Below are 23,244 nucleotides of genomic sequence, written 5' to 3'. Positions count from 1 at the left end.
AAAGAAATAACCAATACTAATAATTTTGTATGTTTTTCTAAAATCAGTATATTATACCAATCAATGTCTCTCTCACATCGATGTTTCTCCCTCCCTCCTCTCCTCTCCCCCCCATTCTCTGAAAAGCAATGGAAAAAATATCCTAAGGTGAGGATTAAAAAGAAAAAATAAATCAGTATATTATAAAGCAAGTATTTTTATTTCTTTCTGTAGGATCATCTTCTATGGCATCTGCATGTTGTGGAAGTTTAGCATTAATGGATGCAGGTAAAAGAATTATATCTCAAAACTTCCAATGTTTTATATATACAGTACTTGATTAGTATAAAATATAAGGTTTTTTTAATATTAGATATTTAATTCCAATTAATTCCAAGTAAGATTTGAAGAAGTCAGATTATAGACCAAACCAGGCCAGAAGCAAAATAATTACAAAGTACAGCTTCAACTCTATAGACATCTGCTGGAATTCCTATTTTTTGGTTAAAAGCAATACACTGAAATTATTCACTTGCCCTTGGTGACCCAGTGAGCTTTCTCACCTTCCAAAAGGTGGAGAGCTCCACAGTTGATTCCATTCACCAAAGAAGTTTGGATTAGCAAGCAGAAGTATTAGGACCGATTAGGGAAAATAACCATGTAATTTTCTAGTCGCTTTATATAAGCCATGAGAAGAACAATGCCACTCATAGAGTGTACACAGAATTTTAGGAAGGAAGACTGCAATTCGTTCAATATATAATCTCTGGGTCTGAAACGCCAAAAGGGAAAGAGAAAGTTAAGAGGCTCTGATAACTATTGCCAAATAATCACCAATGGTGCTATTCAAAAAAAGAGAAAAGAAACCTAAAGTCACTCAAGAGGCCACACAAGGAGTTCCCTATAATTTATACATTTACAGTAAAAGTATGAAAGATAAGACAGCCTAACCAAAGATGAAATAAAAGAATAGTGTGACTATATAATATCATCTAGGAAGATTAAAACTTAAGCCAAAGGAAAAAAGCTAACAGCAGTTAAAGGTAATTTTCTAGTTGTGTTCAGTGGAAGGGAAACATAATCTGATATTTAAGGTAACTGGTAAAATACTATGCCTATTTTCACCTTCATAAATTCATTCAACAAATCTTTACTCTGTACCAAGCCCTGATTTAAGCTTTTAAGATACAAAACAAAGTCCCTGTCCTTGTGGAGCTTGCATTCATCAGTCTTTTAATCTCAAATTGGAAAACACAGAACAAATCCTGAAAAAGGTCAACTGAAAGGAGATTGTAAAATTTTTTTCTGTTTTAAATGAAATCAGATCTTTTGATCTAGACAAAAATCCATCCTAAGTAATAACGAGAACTTCAGGATGAGGTAACTAGTGTTTGAGAAATCACAGAGACTAGTTAGTATACCAAGGACAAAAAATTCTTCTGAAAGATAAGAAAGGTATTTTCTGTAAAGTATAACCCAGTGAACCTGAAAGTGACCCTTGGCAAGACCCTTAAATACACTATAAAAAGAATGGTTTATAAGGGTTTTATAAGGGAAGAGGGCTGTGGAGAGAAGGAACCAGAGGGACTCAAAATAAGTCATGCCATAGTAAACTAATTTTTTGTTTTCAAAAATATTACTAGGTTTGGAGTGAGTGAGGACTAACTTATGCAGTGTGTCTAGAGTTCAGCCTTGGCAGTTTATGGTCTTTGTATAAATGATGCAGAAATTGAAACTGAATGATAGGTGCACCTTTCATAACTGGCTGAAGGATGAGCAAAGGGGACTTGTTAATCTGATTGGTCAGTAGGAGAGAGGTCTCAAGTGAAATACTTCAGGATGTGTCATCCTAACCCTTGTCCTTTTCATTGTCTTTGTGTGTGAATTGACCGAGAGCACAGGCCTGCCAAAAAAAAGGATACTGATTGCAACCAATGAATACACAAATAAATGGAACTACCAATTGATGTTCCACTTATTTGATGTTCCACAATTGATGTCTGTCTGTCTGTCTTCCTCTCAATCAATAAATAAAATCAATCAATAAATAAAAGAGTTTACTATTATTAGAGAGGTTTGTGCTGAGAACAGGTAGTACCTATTAGAATTGTTTTAAGGGGATTTTATTATATGTTTAAGAAAAAATGAGGTAGGTAGATGATTTATTAAGACCTTGTCCCATGCACTGAAAGGTTGCCGGTTTGATTCCTGGTCAGGTCATGTGCCCGGGTTGTGGGCTCAATCTCTGGTAGGAGGCTGCAGGAGGCAGCTGATCATGTTTCACTCTCACATCAATAGTTCTCTCTCTCCCTCTCCATTCTTCTCCCTCTAAAAATATCAATTAAAAATCTTTTTTTGTTTTAATATATCTTTATTGATTTCAGAGAGAGGAAAGGAGAGGGAGAGAGAGAGAGAGAAACATCAATGATGAGAGAGTCATTGATCGAGCCCACACATTGGACATGTGCCCTGAGTGGGTATCAAACCCTGATCTCCTGGATCCTAGGTCGACGCTCAACTGCTGAGCCACTCCTGGGCGGGCTCAATTAAAAATCTTTAAAAAAAAGACCTTTCCCACTTAGTTTTGGCAATTTAGAATGCCACTCACATTAAAATAAGTGTCAACAGAATGATAAATACATGTTTTAGGCTGAAGTACAACATCACACAGAAGTTCCCTCTCTCAATTATAGGGGTTCCTATTTCATCTGCTGTCGCGGGTGTGGCAATAGGATTGGTCACCAAAAACAATCCTGATAAGGATGAAATAGAAGATTATCGTTTGCTAACAGATATTCTGGCAAGTATATTCACTTTTTCCAGTGTTTCATGGTAAAAATTATACATACTTTATAAGCAGCCTATGCTTAGAAGAATACTAGGACTCAAGAAGTACAGGTCCTTGTACTTGCTTTCCTCCTCTACATATTCTCCTTGGATTTTATAGGATGTGAGTTAAAAATATGTATTACATATAAGTATCCATACTATAGCTCACTTTAGGATGATTGTAAATTAATCCTTATGCATTTAGGGGGAAAACATAATCTAAAAATAGTGTTTTTTCTGATTAAATATTTGTAACTTAAAGAGTCACAAATTGGAAGCAGCTGTTAATGTAGAAACTATGTCTTTGTGTGTCATCTTAGAGGACACAGTTTACTTCTAAAGCTATTTTTTAAAATTGCTCAACGATGAATTTTGTTTTTGTTTAAAACTATATCATAATTTCTTAAATTCCTTAAGGGAATTGAAGATTACAATGGTGACATGGATTTCAAAATAGCTGGCACAAATAAGGGAATAACTGCATTACAGGTATTTTTAAACCCATTTTGTTTCATTTTTATAATATTAAATGTCATAAATCAATATTTATAAGTTTTTTGGCTTTTCATTATCAGGCTGATATTAAATTACCTGGAATACCATTAAAAATTGTAATGGAGGCCATTCAACAAGCCACAGGTAAGCCAAGCCAGTGTGCCTCATTCTCCTTTCATCATTGTCTAGTTTGTTAATGGAACTATAGTTCCCAGTAGGCTTATTATAAACATTAGGCTTATTATAAAGTGTTGCTTTAGAAAATGAAATTTCATGTAACACCCTAGGTCAAGAAGTATTAAGTTGTTAGGTATGTAACTAACCACCAAAGTGGGAGACCACTGAAAATTTAATTTTTACAAATTAACTCTGTAAGACAGGATTTATAGAGAAGGAAATGTGAGGAGAATTGTCAAGGTAGTAACTGGGGTGTGAAGGGCTTTGATTATTAAGGCTAAAGAGTTTGAATTTTATGCCATAAAAACTAGGAATACTGCTACTATATCTGATCGTACTTTATGTAGTTGTCACTTTTATTATGTTTTTAATCTTTCCTAGTGGCAAAGAAGGAGATACTACAGATTATGAACAAAACTATTTCAAAACCTCGGGCATCTAGAAAAGAAAATGGACCTGTTGTAGGTAATACATTAAAATTATTACTGATTTCATGATAAGGTAAACATTAGTATCTGAAAGTATATTGTCATTTTTCAATATTTTTAACTCCATACACAAAACAAAACTATTTTAAATACTTTTATAATTTAAATGCTTTAAATTTGGGGGAATATTCTTTTTTTAATTAAATTTACTGGGGTGACAATGGTTAATATGAACATATAGGTTTCAGGTGTGGGTTTCTATGTTACAAGATCTGTATATTGCTCTGTGTGCCCACCACCCAAAGTCATATCTTCTCCCTTCACCATGTATTAAGACCCCCTTCACCTCCCACCCCCCTCCCTCTGGCAACCACCACATTCTTGACATTCGAACTTTCAATAATTTTAGTCAAGTAACAAATTGTGTTTCTGTTTCATACTGAAATATTTTTACATGTGTCTAGGCCAAAAAAAAAAACTTCAATGACCAGGACATGTTTTTGATTCATATATGTATTTTAATTATATTTTTGTCTATACTACATTTCAGAAACTGTTCAGGTTCCATTATCAAAACGAGCAAAATTTGTTGGACCAGGTGGATACCATTTAAAAAAACTTCAGGCTGAAACAGGTAAGTGTTGTACGAAGTTTGAGTTTTTTATTTAATGCTGGGCCATGTAAGTTTGCCATTTCATTCCTATGGTGTTGCTCCAAAAACATATGTTTGGTAAATGAGAGAAAGACCAAGAGAAAAGGATATAACATAGATATGTCTTCACTATAAGTTTTCTGTATGCCTATTAATAAATTAGCAAATGCCCAGCCAGTGTGACTCACTGGTTGAGCGTCAGCCCATGCACCATGAGGTCACTGGTTCGATTCCTGGTCAGGGCACATGCCCAGGTTGTGGGCTCTATCCCCAGTATGGGGCATGTAGGAGGCAGCCATTCAATGTTGATGTTTCTCTCTCATCGATGTTTCTCTCTCTCTCTTTTCCTCTCTCTTTAAAATCAATAAAAACTTTTTAATTTAAAAAAATTAATTAGCAAATAATCATCCTTAACTATATTCAAGAAGAATGACCTAGAATTCCTCAGGTTTTTTTACAATAATATAATATCAACATTTAGAAAAATGTTTAGTTTTTCACTTTAGAGGAGTTCTGCTTTAATTTTCTCTTATGATTACTTCTGCCGTTTTTCACATAGTGTTACCCTTATTTAAAGAATATGTGTAGGAGTATAGTATGCTTTGATATGTTTTTTTGTGGAAGCAACGTTTGAGTTACCTAGTACTTACCAGCTTTGAGGTAAGGAGAGTGAGGAGAGTCACCTTAGGCAGTTAAGATTGAGAAATTGACATGATTTTGTTTTTCATCCATCTTTCACTCTAAACGATAAGAGGGAAAAAGAAGAAAAGTTAAGGGAAGATTTCTAGGATAGTCCCTATTCATAATTAAGAGAACAAAACTAAACCCTCCAAAATTAGAACTTAGATGCTTTATCCCACCAAATTATGGGCTGCAAGAAAGGACATTGGCTAGCACAGTGTTGGATATTTAGCAGGGGTGCAGTTTGTATTTGTTGAATAAATTTCCTAAAGCATTGATTAAACAGAGCACAACCCTGCCCAGCTACTTTCAGGTGGCTCGCTTCCGCTCATATCTACTTTTAAGTCTAGTCTCCACAGAAATGAGCAAGTTAACTTTAATATGCTAAATTATCTTTTTAAAAGGTGTAACCATTAGTCAGGTAGATGAAGAAACATTTTCTATATTTGCACCAATACCCAGTGCTATGCATGAAGCAAGAGACTACATTACGGAAATCTGTAAAGATGACGTAAGTATAGCTCTTGTAAGTTATTTTTTTCTTTTTGTTGCTGTTTTCTTAATGAATCTTAATGGCTTATTTTGCACTTACAGCAAGAGCAGCAATTAGAATTTGGAGCAGTATATACCGCCACAATAACTGAAATCAGGTAATACCAAGTAATATGCTATGCTAGTTTTTTAATAAGGTTTATATTATAAGCCCATGTTAACTTCATGTATGTTTGCTTTATTTCCTTTGAAATTATGTTTAGGTTATCTGTCAGTTACCATATAATCATTAATTATTTTAAGGTATAATTTTATTTTCTACACCAGTTTGTAGACTTTCGGTAACATGGTTCTGTAATAATTATATTAAGAGTCTTCTAACTAAATTATTTAACCAAATTTCCCATCTTTTAAATTTTCCCAGTGAACAGTTTAACAAGCCCAAAATAAACTTAGCAATATTTCCTTTTTCTTTCTTTCTGCTTTTTCTGGTTTTTTGGGGGGGGGGGGGTTCCTGGTAGTTTCTTGTTGGTTTATTTTAAAAATAAGTAGTATTTAATGCCTATGTAGTGCTTTTTTGTTTTTTTTTTTAACCAGATAACAAGATTGGATTTTAGGGATCAGAAAAATCCCTTTCTAAGAAAAAAAGAAATTATCAGATGTAGCATGAATGTTCAAAGCAATTTGAAATGAATAACAATAAAAGGCAATGGGATAATTTAATATTACAGGTGAAAACTAAGGAATGGGATGGCTTATTTTAGACTACAGAAAATAAGAGAAATTTTTTAATAAAATAAGTATCCCAGTTTATCCTACCCCCTTCCTTAAACCACTGTTAGGTTGACGGTAATTCTTAAAATATTTAATGTCATTTCAAAAATTTTTGGAAAATACTATGAAAAGAAATACAGAAAAAGAATATATACTCTAAAATCTTTTCACTGAACATTTTTCTGTTATCTTTTCTTTGTCCTTTGATACACAAGTATTTTAATATAGAGTGTATTTTAAATTTAAAAAATTAAGTATCCCTTTTAGATAGTCACACTTTTTATAGTCATAAAAGCATATACTGATTCATTATGTTGTATACCTTAAACTTATACAATGTTACATGTCAGTTATATCTCAATAAAACGGGAGAAAAACCTGTACTAGAGGGATTTCTTTTTTTTTTTATTTTGTTCTCATATGAAAACATAATCATAGTTTGATTATCAGTAGACACCGTAGATACTTAATGTTTTAACCAGGCCTATTTCCTTTCTTGTAGAGACACTGGAGTAATGGTTAAACTATATCCCAATATGACTGCAGTACTACTTCATAACTCACAACTTGATCAACGAAAGGTAAAAAAGAAAAGAAATTTGATTTTTAAAACTGCCTTAAAATAATGATAGTGAAATTTCCTGGACTGATGAAAACTATACACTTTGGCCACTACTGGCCTAATATAGACAACCAAAAGTGATAGAGATGCTGCTGACAAAAGGTTTAACATTGTTTACCACAGATATTTGTTTCTCCTTCCATGATGAAATAGAAACACTCTTGAATGTTTTGAGGTGGAATAACATCTAGAGTTAACACACAGCAGTTACTTAAAATAGCTATAACCCTGTTTTCCCAATTTTCTTGACCAACCAGTCATGGCAAGATAATTCTTGGGATGTTTTTAAATTTATTTAATCTTTGTTATATAGTTCATAGGCAGAATATGAAAATATTCAAGAAAACGATAGGGGTAGAGGAATAATAGGAGTGTCTGTTTTTACCATATATTAAAATATAAAGCTGTAGAAAATAAAACAGTGTATTACTGGCCCAGAATAGACAATCTATGAAACGGGAAAAAAGACCAGAAATAAACCCAGTTATGTACATGGGACTATAATACATGCTAAACATTGTATTTTTCAGTCAAGGAAGAATCAAAGATTATTCAATAAATTGTATTGGTACAGCTGGTTATCATAATAAAGCAGGATCGCTACTCTTTTAATACCAAAATCCCATCTGGATCAAGGAGCTAATTGTAAAAATAAAAAATTTAAGGTGGCGAAAGAAGAAAACCAAATTGGGGCATGGGAAGCTGTTGAGGAAGGACCAGAATATTTTAATAATCTTGGGACTGGGTAAATATTTCTCAGCATGATATCACAGCCAAAATGTAAATAAATTGATAAAATTAGACCACATAATTTTTTTTAATTATATGGCAAAATTACAATAAGGTTGAAAGACAAGCAACAACTTAAAGAAAAAATGCTTTTAACATATGACAGAGGTTTCGATATACAAAGGTCTTGTATAGATCAGTAAGAAAGATGAATATCAATAGGAAAATGAGCAGAGAACATGACAGACAAATCATTCTTTAAAGCCAACCAAGATATTCAATATCTATAGCAATTTTTTTTAAAGCAAATAAAAAGTTACCATTTTTCAGCTTTCAGATAGTTGAAAATTCCCAGTGTGGATAAGAATGTAGAGAAGCAATGGACATTCTCATACAACGTTGATAGGAATGTAAATTGGTGCAAACTTTTTGGAAAGTATTTGGTAAATGTATATGAGTACCTTTGGACCTAGGAGTTCCACATAGGTCTTTGTTTTGAGAAGATAATTAGAGTAGTTGAATACATAATCATTGTAACGCTGCAATTTATTTTTTCTCAACTTCTTATTTTGGAGAATACACTGGACACCCATATGCCTTTCACCTATATTCACCCATTAACATTTGCAGCACTGGAATTTAAAACAAATGACCATATATAGGGGATTGGTTATACAAATTATATCATTTGAATACTCAACTGTAATATTTCATTTATTGATATGACAAGATGTCTTCAACATATTGAATGAAACAAGTTCAGGAAGGTCCATTTTTATAAATTAATACACACACTAAATAGGGAAACATTTAAAGAGATACTCATTGGAGTGTTCACAATAGTTTATAGGTAGAAGGGTTTTATTTATTTACTTATTTATTTTTTAATCCTCACTTGAGGATATTTTTTCCATTGCTTTTTGAGAGAGAGAAAGCAACAATGTGAGAGAGACACATCAATTGGTTGCCTCCCGCATGCATCCCGGCGAGAGCCGGGATCAAGCCTGCAACCCAGGTACAGGAATTGAACCTGGGACCCTTCAGTCCACAGGCCAGTTATCTAACCACTGAGCCAGACCGGCTAGGGCACAAGTAAAAGGGTTTCAGATGATTTTTACTATTATCTGAATACTTCTGTATTACTTTAAATCTTTATAATTATGATTTTATAACCAGAAAACCCAATTAAGCTATTTTCTACTTGGGGAAAAAATGTGTACTACCAAAGATATTAAGTAATTATGCATGACAACTAATAGGTTAACATGTTCTCTTCCAGATTCAACATCCCACTGCCTTAGGATTAGAGGTTGGCCAAGAAATTCAGGTACCTGTATTCAACCTTTTAGCCTTAGAATTGTAAATTGTACTTGAAGTTTCAATTATTTGTTTCAAAAAGTAAGCTGAAAGAATTGAATCAACAATTGTTGCTCCACTTGTTTATGCGTGCACTGTTGCTTCTCGTATGTGCCCTGACCGGAGATCAAACCCACAACCTTGGCGTATGAGGACAAAGCTCTAACCAACTGAGAGCCACCTGGCCAGGGCAACATTTGTGACTTGCATTATTTATATGCTATGCTTCTTTTTTTACCTTAGGGTTGCTTAAACAGACTCATTAAGGATTTAAGACAATTCTTTCCCTCAAGGAGTTTATAGTTTAGTTAGTTAGAATAATAGTCCCCTTTAGAGCTTTTAAAATTTACCTGAGGTCAGGGATGGCTATGTGGAGTCTGATTTGGTGACAGGACCTGAGAACCCTGATAAATGTAACTTTGTTGAGGGTCTTGAATGTCATATTTAAAGAGTTGAGACTCCAATATGTTGCTTGAGGCTAAAACTTTTTGAGTTTGATAAAGCCATATTGTTCAGTTCTAGAATTGGTAACAAAATTTGCCTTTTTTATAGTCCTTTATGAGTAGATGAAAGAACTTATTGCCAGCCTGGGTTTTTTGGGCCACACCACATTCTGTTCCAGTTACACCTAATACCCATGATCTGAGTAACTATGGCTTCTAATTTATTCCCAGTCTATAAACCCATTGTTCAAGTAGCCTCTGGAGAAAGATGAGAACTAAGACATAATATCTCTGTATAAGATTTTTTTTTTATATCATAAGGGACTTAAATACTGCCACATTTCCCCGACTTTCATTGTCTAAGGTCAATCCAAATAACCTTCATTGTGATAGTCCTTTGAGCAGTAGTCTCAGTGACCTAAGCATAATCCTGTATAATTTATAGCACAATTAGGCTCAAAAGCCCTTGTCTAGAATCATTCACCATGACTTTCACTGTTCTTCGGGTATAGGGACCTGGCCTCTTATGCTATAGGGAGAGAATAAGAAGGCACAGATGAGTCTAACAGAAGATTGTAATTAGGCAAAAAGATTATATTCCATTTCTTCTCCTTTTTTATAGTCACTACTTAACCAAATTATATTTATTAGCATATACTCTCACTGAGCTATGGTTTCAGTGAACAAGGAAAAACATTAATCAGTGCCTTATTTGGACAATGGAAGTCTAAATCTTTAACTTTGGATGTCAATCAATATGCAATAACTTTAAAAGTAAATTTGTTTCTTTAACACAGGTGAAATACTTTGGACGTGATCCAGCTGATGGAAGAATGAGGCTTTCTCGGAAAGTGCTGCAATCTCCAGCTACAACTGTTGTCAAAACTCTAAATGACAGAAGCAGTATTGTAATGGGAGAATCTGTTTCACAGTCATCTTCTAATTCTTCCCCATAATATACTTTTTAAAAGAGAATTCATTCTAGAGTGATGATTTGTAGAGCAAAATTTCAGTAGTATCTTCTAATGTGTAAGTTATATATACTATAAATATATTCTAATGATTTATATTAAAATGTTCATTTTACATGTGCCATTTTTTTTATTCCAATAATTATAGTAGCCCTGGCTGCGTGGCTCAGTTGCTTGGAGCGTTGTCCCATACACCAAAAGGTTGCAGGTTCGATTCCCAGTCAGGACTCGTGCAGGAGGCAACCAATGGATGTTTCTCTCTCTCTCTCTGTCCCCCTTCCTCTCTCTAAAAATCAATTTTAATAAAAGTAAACCATTTATACATACATCTTAGAAAATACTACTAACCTCTATTTCCTGTAATTCTGGAATATCTGAAAAACTTAGAAATAATAGATCACATTTGCAACTATAATGGATATCTTCCTACATATTTACTCTTGGTCATCTTATGGCTCACCTCTTTGCCCAACTTTATTTGGCTACAACTATTTCACAAACTAGAACTTGCAATATTCAAAGGTAGTGCCTATTTCTTTAGTACAGTTACCAAACATAGTAAGGAGTTGAGGGAGCTAATTTGATGTGTTTTTAATAATATACTGCCTTTCAAACTGGCCACAAAACCATAAACGTAGTGAAGTAAATATAAATGGGATCCTAACTAGAATGCGGTAGTATGTTTTTCAAATTTAGAAAATATTTAGGAAATATAGAAAAAGCATTTACTCATAAAATAGACTAGGTCATACTTTGATTGTGTATGTATGGATGTTCTAGGTATAAGAGGTGGAGGAATCATGATTTTTAGTTAATGCTTGAAACAATCATATATAGAGGCTGTTGATATAATTATTAGTAACAAATGTAAGTTGTTCATTCCCATCATTTAATATATCACATCATAATTCCACAAAGTAAATGGCTCATGGAAGTCATAATTTACAATATGTAATACTTTTATAAATCTGATAAAATTTGTAAATTCAGGACTCAGGGCTAATTAGTTTGTAAAATATTAAAAATTTAACTGGCCAAAGATTTTTAAAATGTGAATATGTAAGTCAGTAAACATTGATTATATATCTGTAGTGTATAAAATAGCATGTTAGGCAGTACTCATACACTTTCTACAATATTGAGGGTTAACTGAAAAATGAAAGATTAAATTTAAATTACATGCTTTGTACACCTGATTGTTCTATTTTAAAATACTGAAAAAAATTTTATTCTCTTTGCCTTCTGTTTAAGACATAATCCTTAATGATAGAATTTCAAAATTAAAACTTATGTTTTTAAGTTTTCTATTTTCCTTTTCAAAGCAACTCCCAACTGCTAATAATATGGAAAAAATGAAGCTAGTGCTTAAACTCTAGAGACCACTAGTACCACAGTTACAATATTATTTAGTTACTAATCACAGACCACCAAAAGGATCCTATTTCCACTTAAACCAAGAGCCTACACTAATGTCTGAACTTTTCTTTTTATCTTCATTCAAATCTTGGTAGTTTTCCCTATTTTCTAATAGAGTTTTTCTATGAGGGCTATTACATTCTAAAAACTCTAATTTATAATGTCTCAAATCAAATGGAATGCCCATCTTTGGCAGTTAGTGCAAACAGGTACTTACAAGACATTTTCCTTTATATTCTTTGCTATTGACACCGCCAGGCCCATAAATTACAGTACTTATACAATCATTTTCTTTCCCTTATAGAATATCTTGAATTTTTGGATCTAAAATAGTAGTATGAATACCAGTATCTTTCTTAGTTCAGTTCAATCATAGCATTCATTTATTCAACACTTACTCTGTGCCAGGCACTATAATGTGCACAGGGGATGCATCAGTAAACAAAACCTAAGTTCCAATGCTCACATTCTAGTGAGAGGGAACTGACAGTAAATAAGTATATAAAATGTCATGTAGTGATAGGAGCTTCAGAGAGGCTCTTACTTCCTACAGTGGGAAAACAGACAGGATTTGATGGCTACAGAGCTCTAAAGGTATTTGAATGCTCAGCCTAAGGGAGTCTGCTATGCAGTTAGGGCCTTGGTTGGGAAAGCCTGAAGCTTTAAAACCTGGGATGGGTGTCCTTGAGAATTTGGGCTCTTAGACGCCTTGGACCCTCAGGGCTTACAGAAGTGGCTCATACCTCCTAGTAAGTGGTAACACTCCCCACCTCCTTGCAGAAAGACCTTTTCCCCAGTTGCTCCTATTTCTTTTTTTTTCTTTTTTTTTTAAATATATATTGACTTCAGGGAGAGGAAAGGAGAGGGAGAGAGAGAGACAGAAACATCAATGATGAGAGAGAGAGTCATTGATCGAGCCCGCAACCCGGGCATGTGCCCTGACTGGGAATTGAACCCCGATCACCTGGATCCCAGGTCGATGCTCAACCCCTGAGCCATGCCCAGCCGGGCCAGTTGCTCCTATTTCTGATAGCTGGGGGGGGGGGGGGGGGGTGTTTAAGAAAAAACTGGATAAGGAAATAGAGTAGTAAGATAAAATAATCCAGAATGCCCTCTCTGAGTAGTTAACATTTGAGCAGAGACCAGAATGAAATGGAGGAAAATGGGCAGCTACTTGGGAAAGAATTCCAGATAGAGACTAACAACTTCGTTTTCACTTGGTATTTTATGTTTAGAATATAGAGCAGCCTTTTCATTTTATAAACCAATTTCACATAGTCTTTTACTCTTTAATCTAGTGCCTGTTCACCAGAAGTAGAAAGCAAATTTTATTTAAAATATAAGACAAGAGGAGATGGCCAGTGCAAGGTGTTATTTTCAAAGCATTTAGTCAGGCACAAATATGCTCGGTTACTTGCAAGGACAAGGTAAACACCAAGATTATGTGAAAGTTTAACAGGCTTATACAAAATTCCAGGCTCATAAGAGTTGAGACTAGGGTGGTAGGTAGTGAAAATGGAAAACAGAGAATGTGTCTTGGTATCAAGAGATAGAAACCAACCTAAGTTAACCTAAGCAAAGGGGAAAATTTTCATAGGGCCATGAATTTACTTCACAGAAGCCAAGTTACAAGCCCTGTGGTATACTGGAACCAGGAGTGTCATCAGGAACTAAGGTAGTTCTCCCTCTCTACCTACCTGTGGAGTCTCATGGCCCCTCATTTGTGCTTCTTTCCACACAACAGTTTTTTTCTTCTATGCAAACATTTTCAAAGCATGGGGCAAAAGATGGCTGTCCCACAGGAAGCTACCTGGCTCTGAGTTCTAGTTCTCATGGAGTAGAAAATTATAGGCTTAGCTTGGGAAAGGTGTCAAACCTGATGGGAGGAAAAGGCAAGTTTAGTTTCCCTACTGTGCTCAGTCACTAGCTGGGACCAGCTCCAGATATTTATTGCTTCAGCACAAATACAATGGTGAATTGAAAAGGGGTGGCAGCTGGCTGTCAGCCAACTATGTTCCTCAAAATAGGTTCTCTTGAAGGAGATCTGAGTAGTTCACTTATATGGCATCTACACCAACCAAATATCAAAACAAGCTATAAAACTATAGCAATTAAAACTGTCATACTAGAGTTGACCAAATAAAGAAACAGAGAACCAAACTGAGACTCATCCAGATATGTGTGTGCCTGTGTTTGTGAATTTAGTAAAGAATATGATTAAAATAGCACTTCAAGTTATTTCATCTATAAATGTCGAAAATTGACTCCTTTTTGAGGAAAAAGTTTAGCATCATACTTCATATATACAAAAAATTCCAAGTGGTTTAGAAAACTAAACATTAAAAAAACTAAAAACACATTAGAATACCTGGATTAAACATGGAAAATTAACCATACACAAGTATCCCATCTTCGAAAGTTACTTTTTTAAAAGGGGAGAGTCCAAACAGCAAACAAAATAAGACAACAGCAGACAAGATTGTAACAAATGTCAACTGCATGACAAACAGATGGAAGGGCAGTGGTAGACTTAGCAGTTACAACCTATATGAATACAGGGGTGATAAGGGAAGAAAAAATGAAAATTTATATCCACAAAAAATAAAGAATCAGGGCTCAGAATTTGAGGGCATGGTGAAAGTCTATATAGAGAGGGGCTAAATGCCTGGGTTTACTCCCCAATCCTACATAATCAAAGGACTAACATCTGCGCGCCCAGACACACACACACACCCAATTCACCCTCTTATAACACTGCCTCTACCACATCAGGAGACGAGATTTATTTTCTGAAATGAGAGTTTTGACTTGGGGATACTTGTCACAGTAGACAGGGTTAAAAGTGGGGATAAAGTGAAAGCCTGAATACCAAAGAGTTGGATCTCTAACCTCCTTCCTCTGCCTTTACCCAGGCTGGATATGGGTGGAATACCTGGAGGAACTATATTCCCCCCGAGAAGACTTCTAAAAACATTGGTAAGGGGTGCAAGAAGAGCTATGATTGAATAAGAAAATCACCGCAGACAAGGCCTGCAGTCCATAGCCTTGCTCTTGAGACTAAAGAGTCAGGATTTGGTAGGGGCCAAATCATGAAGAGCTTAGCATGCAATCCTAAAGAACTTTATCCCACAAGAAATCAGAAACTATTGAAAGATGTTAAAAGAATATGATCAAGTTTTTTTCACAAATACCACTCAGTGATAAGTTTAGAATTGATTACAGGTTTTAAATTGCACAGGTCCACTTAATACAAGTATTTTTTTTCAATAAATACTGTAAATGTATTTTCTCTTATGATTTTTCTTAACATTTTATTTAGCTTACTTTATTGTAAAAATACAGTAAATAAAACATAACATACAAAATATATTAATGGATTGATTATGTTATTGATAAGCCTGGTTGTTAGACAAAAATTTTCAAAACTGAAAGTTGTCCAAAGAGTTTATTGAGCCATATGTTTGCCAGAGAAAGGACCAGGTCCTGGGGCACGCAATCAAAACCACCAGCAGCAGGGCTAGATGGAGTACACAACATGTCTGCCATCCTAGGATTGATGGAGCTCTTCTACATAATGAGTTTGGAGAAGATATAAGTGGTTTTGAATGAATTTACATTGGTTATAGATAAGGTGGGGTGGAAAAGGTGAAGTGGGGAAAGTTCTGGGATAGGTGAATAGTCAGTAAGGAAAAACTACTTGTTACTTTATGGGCTGGTTATGGGCAATGGTCCAGAAAGTTCATGTGTAAGCAGGATGCAGTGCTGCCTGGAGGTCAGCTATTCTTTTTAGATTAATCATCTTCAGGAAAAAATGAGTGAATATAGCAAAAAACTTTCATAAAAGTTATTTCAGTCTGGCCAGGCGTGGCTCAGCGGTTGAACATCGACCTAGGATCCAGGAGATCAAGGTTCGATTCCCGGTCAGGGCACATGCCCGGGTTGCAGGCTCGATCCCCAGTCGAGGATGTGCAGGAGGCAGCCAATCAATGACTCTCTCATCATTGATGTTTCTATCTTCCTCCCTCTCTCTTTCTCTCTCTGAAATCAATAAAGATATATATTTTAAATCTTTAAAAAAAAAAAGTTATTTCATAAAAATGCCTAACAGAATTGGGAAGGGTAAAAATAGAAAGCCTCACATTTCAAGGACATGAGTCAATGAGAATCCAGTTTACCCTATAGAGATTAACAATATTTTTAAATCCTCAAGAATTTTTAAAAAGTGGAATGTGTCCTCAAGGGACATTTTGCAATGATGGGAGATAATTTTGGTATTCACAACTGGAGGAGAGGGTACGATACTATTGGCATCTGGTGGGTAGAAGCCTGTGATGCTGCTAAACATCCTGTAATGCACAGGATAGCCTTTCACAACAAAGAATTATCCAGCCCAAAATGTCAGTGGTGCCAAGGTTTAAAAAACCTGCTCTAGGAATTTAACCTACAAATATATTGGCACACATGAAATAACTTCTGTACAATTTATTGTTTGAAATTACACACTATTGGAAATGACACACATATACATAAACAGCAGATGGCTTAAATAAACTAGGGTTCATCTGTACAACAGTGTTGTATAGTATTCCATTATTCATGTTTTTTAAAAGAGGTGGTAGTATAAATATTATATAAATATATGTAAATTATATATCTCAATCCTTGGAGTAGAACTTTGATAACTGTCTGAAGAAAAGAACCTTTGCCGGGAAAAACACATTGTCATAGTGCAGCACTGCCCTCAGACCCAAGTAAACGCTGGGCCCTGTGTTTTAGAGGGATCTGCTCTGGCTTTCTGTCTATGCTTCTTGGTGATAAGTCATGGAACCAAGAGATGTGTCCACCCCAAAGACCAAACCTGCTTCCAGGGGCTACACAATCCTCTTCCCAAGTTCTATCCTGAGGAGTGGCCAAGAGGGGCTGACTATATTCAGGGAGTGTAGACAGAGCTTGGACAAAAGGCTGGGGTATCCTATATGTACAGTTAAGGGCTGTCAAACTGCAGGACATAGCTGAGGTGTGAGAAAAGGAAGGCAGACTAAGGGCATTGGGAGCCAGAAGGAGGCTCCGGAACTGAGGAATTCAAGAATTCTAGATTTGACTCTGGCTTCCAGGTCATTATGAAAATATATTTGTCAAAGTATACCAAAGGTTGGAGAAAATATATTTCAACAGTTTGTTAGCTTGATTTAAAACTTACAAATATTTAGACTTACAGTATACTGTTTTCCATTTGTATGCTTGCCCTGGCCTTGCAAATGTCCATTTCTACAAATGTTAGATGGGCCTGATGCAGTAGAAGCAGTGAGAATGAATCCCTCTGACCTAGTAGAAGAAAAAAACAAGAAAGAACTTGTGCCTGAGGATCTAGCAAGGGGCAGAGATGAGTCCTAGGGGTTTAATCTGCTCCCTTATTTCTCTGAGTCACCAGGTCTCAGGGGCTATATCAGAAAAAAGATTCTGAAGAGAAGATGGGAGAGTTGCTTGGAAACATTAGATCATTTCACCCCTTAGTTCAAAACTCTCCAGGCCCTTCAAAATACCCCGTTAGATTTTTTGTAAGATACTAACCTCTTAAAACATAGTGTTAAAGTGACTTCTGTATAGTTCTCATTCCTTTAACTTATATATAATTTATATATTATTTTAGGCCTGTAACAAATCACTTTGTTTACCCTGTCCCCTCAGCCTTGAACACCTTTGCAAGCTAACCTCCCACTCAGGGATCCTCTAACATCAGGCTCACAGTAATCTGTGTGAAGCTTGCTCTGACCCAAACCAGATATGTTATTTTCTCTGCGCTCAAAATGCATTTTTCCCATGTCAATCATAGCAATTAACGGGTTCTATTGTTATGCATAACTTAATTCAAGTAAATTTTCTGAGGTCCTCTTTAAATTAAAAAAAAAATTCTGTGTATCCAGATTTTGAAATTAGAATTTATTTTTTTATCAGGCGCCTTCTCTGTGTAAAATATTGTCCCTCGTTTTAGGGTACCACTGAAGGAAGGGAGTCCGCACGTAAGAGCTGGTCAAAACAAAAGCACGTTTTGACAAGACCACTGAGTGACGACTACAATTCCCAAGATGCCCTGCAGGGTCAACAGACGCATCTCGCCTGATTTTCACCTTTCAAGCTAACGCGTAGTAAAAACCTGGCGGCTGAACAAGCCGAGACTGTTTTAAAGAAAAAATAAAAGGATTCTACCAAAAACGAAAGGAGAGGAAAATAAACGACTGCCCAGTGCATGACTTGCATCCACCACGCAATGTTTGACAACTAACGTGAATGCCGAGAGAATTCCTCCTTCGCTTATTCAGTGCACAAGACCTCCCGACAGATCACGCAAGCAATGCCCACAAGAGAAACTCAAAAATACCAGAACAATGCTCTTGGATGTGTTAGAAAGGTAGCTCCCCACCAGGTCCCTAAACTTATCTGAAGACTTACTTCCCGAGGTTACAACCACAATAAGGGCACTGTATTTTCATGAAGCGGAAAGGCTGCTTTTCAATGGCCAGCTACCAAAAACCTAACGGTAAAACGCTTTGGCGGGAAATACGAAATTGTCAACACACTTTTTCTGGTACGGCGTTATAATCGTCAGGAGATTCCGAGAACACTTCCCGAGGAAATGCTTAACTATAACAGACTCCAAAACGAGTTTTAGACTACGTCTTCACGGAAAGAGGTTTAAACTATTTTTCTCCCATAGCTGACAGAGCGAGCTCCCACTACGGAATGCGAGCACATCTCCTTTCTTTCTTGCTCAGGGTTAGTCCCGTCCAAGGATGCGTACCTCCCAGGTTTGCTCTGCTTTTCCTCAGAGCCGGGCTGCACGACTCGTCACAAGCCGGGCGCAGCCAGCAACCGGAAGAAACAGCTTCCACGACTCAGTTCTCACAGCCTACTCAGGAAGGTCTCGCGTCACCAGCAGGGACGGGGAGATCGCGAGAACCACCAGCTCGGTAAAAATCCCGCGCCGGTGGGCGTGGCCAAGAGAGGAAAAACTCGCACTTAGGCCCTCCCACCTCAGTTTACCACCCCGCCTCGCGAGAACGCCGAGTACTGCCGGCCCCGGTAGCGCGAGCAGAGGCTGAGACGCGGTGCGTCAGCCTCGTCGGCCTCCGTAGCCCCTGCTAGGGCAGCCCGTGCGAGCCTGCTGGAGGAGGAAGAGAAAGGCAGAGAGAATCGGGTTACAAGATGGCGGATGTGTAGTAGTTAACAGCGGCGGCGGCGGCGGCGGCGGTAGAGCGAGCGAGCTCTGGGGGGCAAAGGGAGGGGAGGGTGGGGGTGTGTAGGGGTGAAGTGAGAGGTAACCGGGACTCCAGCCAGAGAGGTTTCGGTGGCTCTTGTTGCCCCTTCCCGCGGCTAAACATTGGGAGCCATGGTGAACTTGGGCCTCTCCGAAGCCGCCGCCGCCACCGTCGCCGCCGCCGCCGCCGCCGCTACCGTCTCTCAAGAGTGAGGGGCGCGGACGAGGTGAACGTGGAGGCGGCGTCTGAAGTGGTGGGAACAGCAGCCACGATGTCGGATACGCGGCGGCGAGTGAAGGTCTATACCCTGAATGAAGACCGGCAATGGGACGACCGAGGCACCGGGCACGTCTCTTCCACTTATGTGGAGGAGCTGAAGGGGATGTCGCTGCTGGTTCGGGCGGAGTCCGACGGTAAGGTTATTGGCACGGTAGGACAGGGAATAATGCTTCCAGGATGGGCACAGCCGTGGGGCTTAGGCCGTAGGCGGGGTTCTGTGACTACCACCTCTTGATACAGCGCCTCGGTTTTGTTCCTGCACTTCTTTAGGGTAAAAACAAACTACTTTCTCCGGATTCACCCTCAGTCAGAAGCCTATTTTTGTTCCTCCGCCTCCTATCCCTGTTAAGGATTTGACCCCTTCCTCTCCAGTCTCTTTTCCTTTGAAGAGGGGAGCGTGTGAAAGAGAAGGGATGAAGCTAGAGAGAGACAAGGTACTGATATCTACTCGGCCTAGGGAGCCGAGCCTCCCTCCTCTTTTTAGTTCATCTGTTATATGTCTGGTACAGATGGTTCAGTGGAACTTTTCTTTCCGAGTCTTTTTTTTAAACCGATTTTACCAACGAGCCCCAGTTGCCACAGCCGACAGGTGCTGAGGAAAAGCAAAAGGCACCTTTTAAAGCCTGGGGTTATTCCAGACCGTTGCCACGATACCCGCACGCACAAGCACATCTCCAGTCTGAGATCCGTCCGGCTGCCTTTGTATAGGGGTGCTGTGGACTCTTCACAACCTAAACAAGTTAGGACACCAAAGCGGATAGTAAACATGTATTCATTAACTTATTGTACCAGTCATGGGAAATATTTTTAAATCATGAAATGTAGAGCTGTAATTAAAACACCTTTCTCGTTGTAATCTGAAACTCTGTGCAGATAATAGAAAAATAACTATCTTAGATTTGTTCCTGATGTGTTTTGTACTCTTGTACTTTTCCTTTTATTTTAAATAGACATGGACGTTTATTTCTACATGCAGTGTTCTTCCTTTTGTTCTAAGGAGAAAACGATAAAGCAGTTCTGTAATTTATGTGCATAGATCCCTATTGTGGTCCTTTGTAATTTGTTTTATTTGTTAAACTGGAAATGCAATAAAATAACTGTTAAAAAGAGTTTGGCTTCAAGTGGTCATTTAGACCTTAAAATTTCATTTCAATAAAACTCTAATAGTCATCAAGTCTACTTATATTCTTGGTCTGAATGTTTGTCTTAGATGGATTTTTTTTTTTTCCATTAAAAGGCTTCTGGGGATAGGATGATATGTTCTAAATTAAATATGAAGTTCAGATCTGGAGAGAAAAGTGTGGATTAGAGTACTTCAGGTGTCTAGCTGAGTGAAGAGAACATGAATTTTTTTAATGTGGAGTCTGATTTTTTAATTCAGGTTTTTATAAATGGAAACTTACAGATATTATTTTTTATCTTTCAGGATCACTACTCTTGGAATCAAAGATAAATCCAAACACTGCATATCAGAAACAACAGGCAAGTAGTTGTTTATCTTTAATTTGAAAGACTTCATCTGTGATCAAGGAAATATTAATCTGACAAAGATGGGAAAGCTTTCCTGACAAGAAAAACATGTTTGATAAAGTAATAGACCATCTATATTTCCCTTGCAGGTTAAAAGTTTCAAACTGAAAAAGTGAAAGTTTATGTATTATCTTTGAGTTTAGCCACTGTTAGTTTATAGTAGAATACAATGTATTCATTAGTCTTATTTAACTTACATTTAGCCAGGTCTTGCTATACCCTGTACACTAAGCCTTTTATTCTCAACCACTTTTAAAGGAAATGGCATACAAGAAAATTCAAAAGGGTACTCTTTAGAGCAAGGAAAGCCTGTTTGTGGTGTGAAATTAGATCCTTTGACTTAAGCAAAAGTAGAGTTTTGAAGTACGAGCATTTAATTCCTGTTCTTTAATTGTTGTATATTTTTAATCAATGATACTTTACAAAAGTGTACAAAATTATGTAATGTTTTCTGTTAATATTTATTGTCTCATTTGAGAAAAGAAAACCTGTGTTGTGTTTTAGCGTACTAAATTATTTAATCTGGAAATGGCAGCAGTGATTCAACCTTTTCTTTATTCTGTGAATGTTTTTATTATGAAAGATTTCAAAATTGAAAAGTACAGAGAATAATATGATGAGTTTCTGTGTAACACCACTGGATTGAACAATGTTAACATACCGTATTTGTTTCAAATCTTTTTTGTAATTTTGAACATTGTGGGTAGAGTTAAAGCCCCCTTTGTACCCATCTCATTCTCTCCATTCTCTATCTTCCCTATAGGTAATCACTATTCTGAAGTTGATGTGTATTATTTCTGTACATGCTTTTATACCTTTTCTACATATGTATGTATCCATGAATAATATGTAGTCTTTTGTGTGTTTTTAAACTTTATACAATTGATCTCGTACTCTTACATGTATTCTACAACTTTCGTTATTCACTCAACATTATTTTGGAGATTTGTTCATGTTAACAATGTAGATCTAGTTTTTTTAAAAAAATACTGTACAGTATTCTGATGTATGATATACACCTGTTAGACATTTGGATTACTTCCAGTTTTATTTTTGTGTGTGTGGTGTGTAAAGTGAATATGGCAGAGATTTTTGAAGGAAAATATAAATTATGTTAAGATATTTGCATCATCAATGCCTATTTTCTTCAAGGCCAATGAAAATTTGAATACCCAGAAACAAATACTTCCTGTTGGAGGAATGAAACTGTGTCTGTTGCACAATGCGTTATTAGTAAAAGCTTTACTGTTAAACAATTGTTTTGTGTATGCAATATATTCTTAATCAGTCCCTTGAAATATTTTTTAATTTTCAGTATTCAATTTGTAGGTCTTTTTTCTCTATTTAGAAAATACTGTGTCCTTTCTGACAGAGAATCAAATTAAACATTTGTCCTGTTTTGAACACCTGAAGATGTTTCCTATACCTTAGACATTTTAAGGTATAGAACATTTAAGTAAATTTAATTTCTCAGTCAGCCAGACAGGTAGTTGCTCTCTCTTTGCACAGAATTTTGCCAGATAGCCACTTATGGTTTTGTTTTTCCTGTTTGTTTGCTTGCTTGTTTGTGGGGAAAGAAATACTAATATTTTGTGATTGTATTTTTTTCTATCTGTGTGAATATAAAATTCTCAGGAACTGTGGTCTTACATGTGACTCCCTACAAATTAGTTGTAATATGGATTCTTCTGATTGTGTACAAGATCTTTTGGCTATTGTTACTATTGGAAAGATCACATTATGGCAGAGGTTTGTATAAAAAATAGTCCCCCAATATTAGTCCAAAAATACACGGTGGTATTTAGAAACTTTGGGATGTAGTTTTGTTTGTAATGTTACTTTGCTAGAAAATTAAAGCATTGGAGGGGGGGGGAAATCTTAATTAAAAAAAAAGTTTTTATGCTATTGGGAAAATGTTTTCTGTAATTAATCACATTCAAATAATATACTATTGGGCTCTTTTTATTTTTTTCAAGTTGAGGTACTTTTACTAAATAACATTAAAGTTTATACCAAGTTACACAAATTGGGATTTCCAAACACATTGCTATTTTTCTATGTTCATTAGAATTACCTTTTTTAGAATTTCATTTAAGTTATTCAGTAAATTAGTCTAAATAATTATTTCCAAAATG

General features: G+C 36.3%; 2 protein-coding genes and 1 long non-coding RNA gene across 5 annotated transcripts in view; 2 read left to right on the top strand and 1 right to left on the bottom strand.

Moving 5' to 3' along the window:
- Positions 1-11,279, top strand: part of PNPT1 (polyribonucleotide nucleotidyltransferase 1) — a 33,216-nt gene extending 21,937 nt beyond the window's left edge. Inside the window, exons 18-28 of the mRNA XM_081155828.1 lie at positions 214-267; positions 2,673-2,779; positions 3,226-3,297; positions 3,384-3,447; positions 3,862-3,945; positions 4,459-4,542; positions 5,646-5,752; positions 5,836-5,891; positions 7,010-7,088; positions 9,138-9,185; positions 10,455-11,279. Coding sequence (XP_081011954.1) covers positions 214-267; positions 2,673-2,779; positions 3,226-3,297; positions 3,384-3,447; positions 3,862-3,945; positions 4,459-4,542; positions 5,646-5,752; positions 5,836-5,891; positions 7,010-7,088; positions 9,138-9,185; positions 10,455-10,613 — 914 coding nt within the window. The 3' untranslated portion in view covers positions 10,614-11,279. The remainder of the gene's footprint in view (positions 1-213; positions 268-2,672; positions 2,780-3,225; positions 3,298-3,383; positions 3,448-3,861; positions 3,946-4,458; positions 4,543-5,645; positions 5,753-5,835; positions 5,892-7,009; positions 7,089-9,137; positions 9,186-10,454) is intronic.
- The window catches only part of LOC308565961, a 104,789-nt gene extending 85,798 nt beyond the window's left edge, over positions 1-18,991 (bottom strand). Inside the window, exons 1-3 of one of the 2 annotated variants that reach the window (XR_014000096.1) lie at positions 18,844-18,927; positions 17,261-17,369; positions 5,211-5,300 (exon numbers count right to left, since the gene is read on the bottom strand). This is a non-coding gene — a long non-coding RNA (uncharacterized lncRNA). Of the gene's footprint in view, positions 1-4,551; positions 5,301-17,260; positions 17,370-18,843 lie in introns of those variants that run through there. The other variant, XR_014000095.1, reaches the window with a different exon arrangement.
- A 218-nt stretch (positions 18,992-19,209) lies between these two features.
- Positions 19,210-23,244, top strand: part of PPP4R3B (protein phosphatase 4 regulatory subunit 3B) — a 46,980-nt gene continuing 42,945 nt past the window's right edge. The window contains exons 1-3 of one of the 2 annotated variants that reach the window (XM_081156083.1): positions 19,228-19,271; positions 19,457-19,713; positions 21,006-21,061. In XM_081156083.1, the coding sequence (XP_081012209.1) occupies positions 19,572-19,713; positions 21,006-21,061 (198 nt within the window). In that variant the 5' untranslated portion in view covers positions 19,228-19,271; positions 19,457-19,571. Of the gene's footprint in view, positions 19,714-21,005; positions 21,062-23,244 lie in introns of both variants that reach the window. The other variant, XM_081156082.1, reaches the window with a different exon arrangement.

Source organism: Miniopterus schreibersii (genome assembly GCF_964146895.1).
Source record: "Miniopterus schreibersii genome assembly, chromosome: 13".
Lineage (NCBI taxonomy): Eukaryota > Metazoa > Chordata > Mammalia > Chiroptera > Miniopteridae > Miniopterus > Miniopterus schreibersii.
Note: the sequence above shows the minus strand (reverse complement) of the source record. Positions and strands in the feature narration are given on the sequence as shown.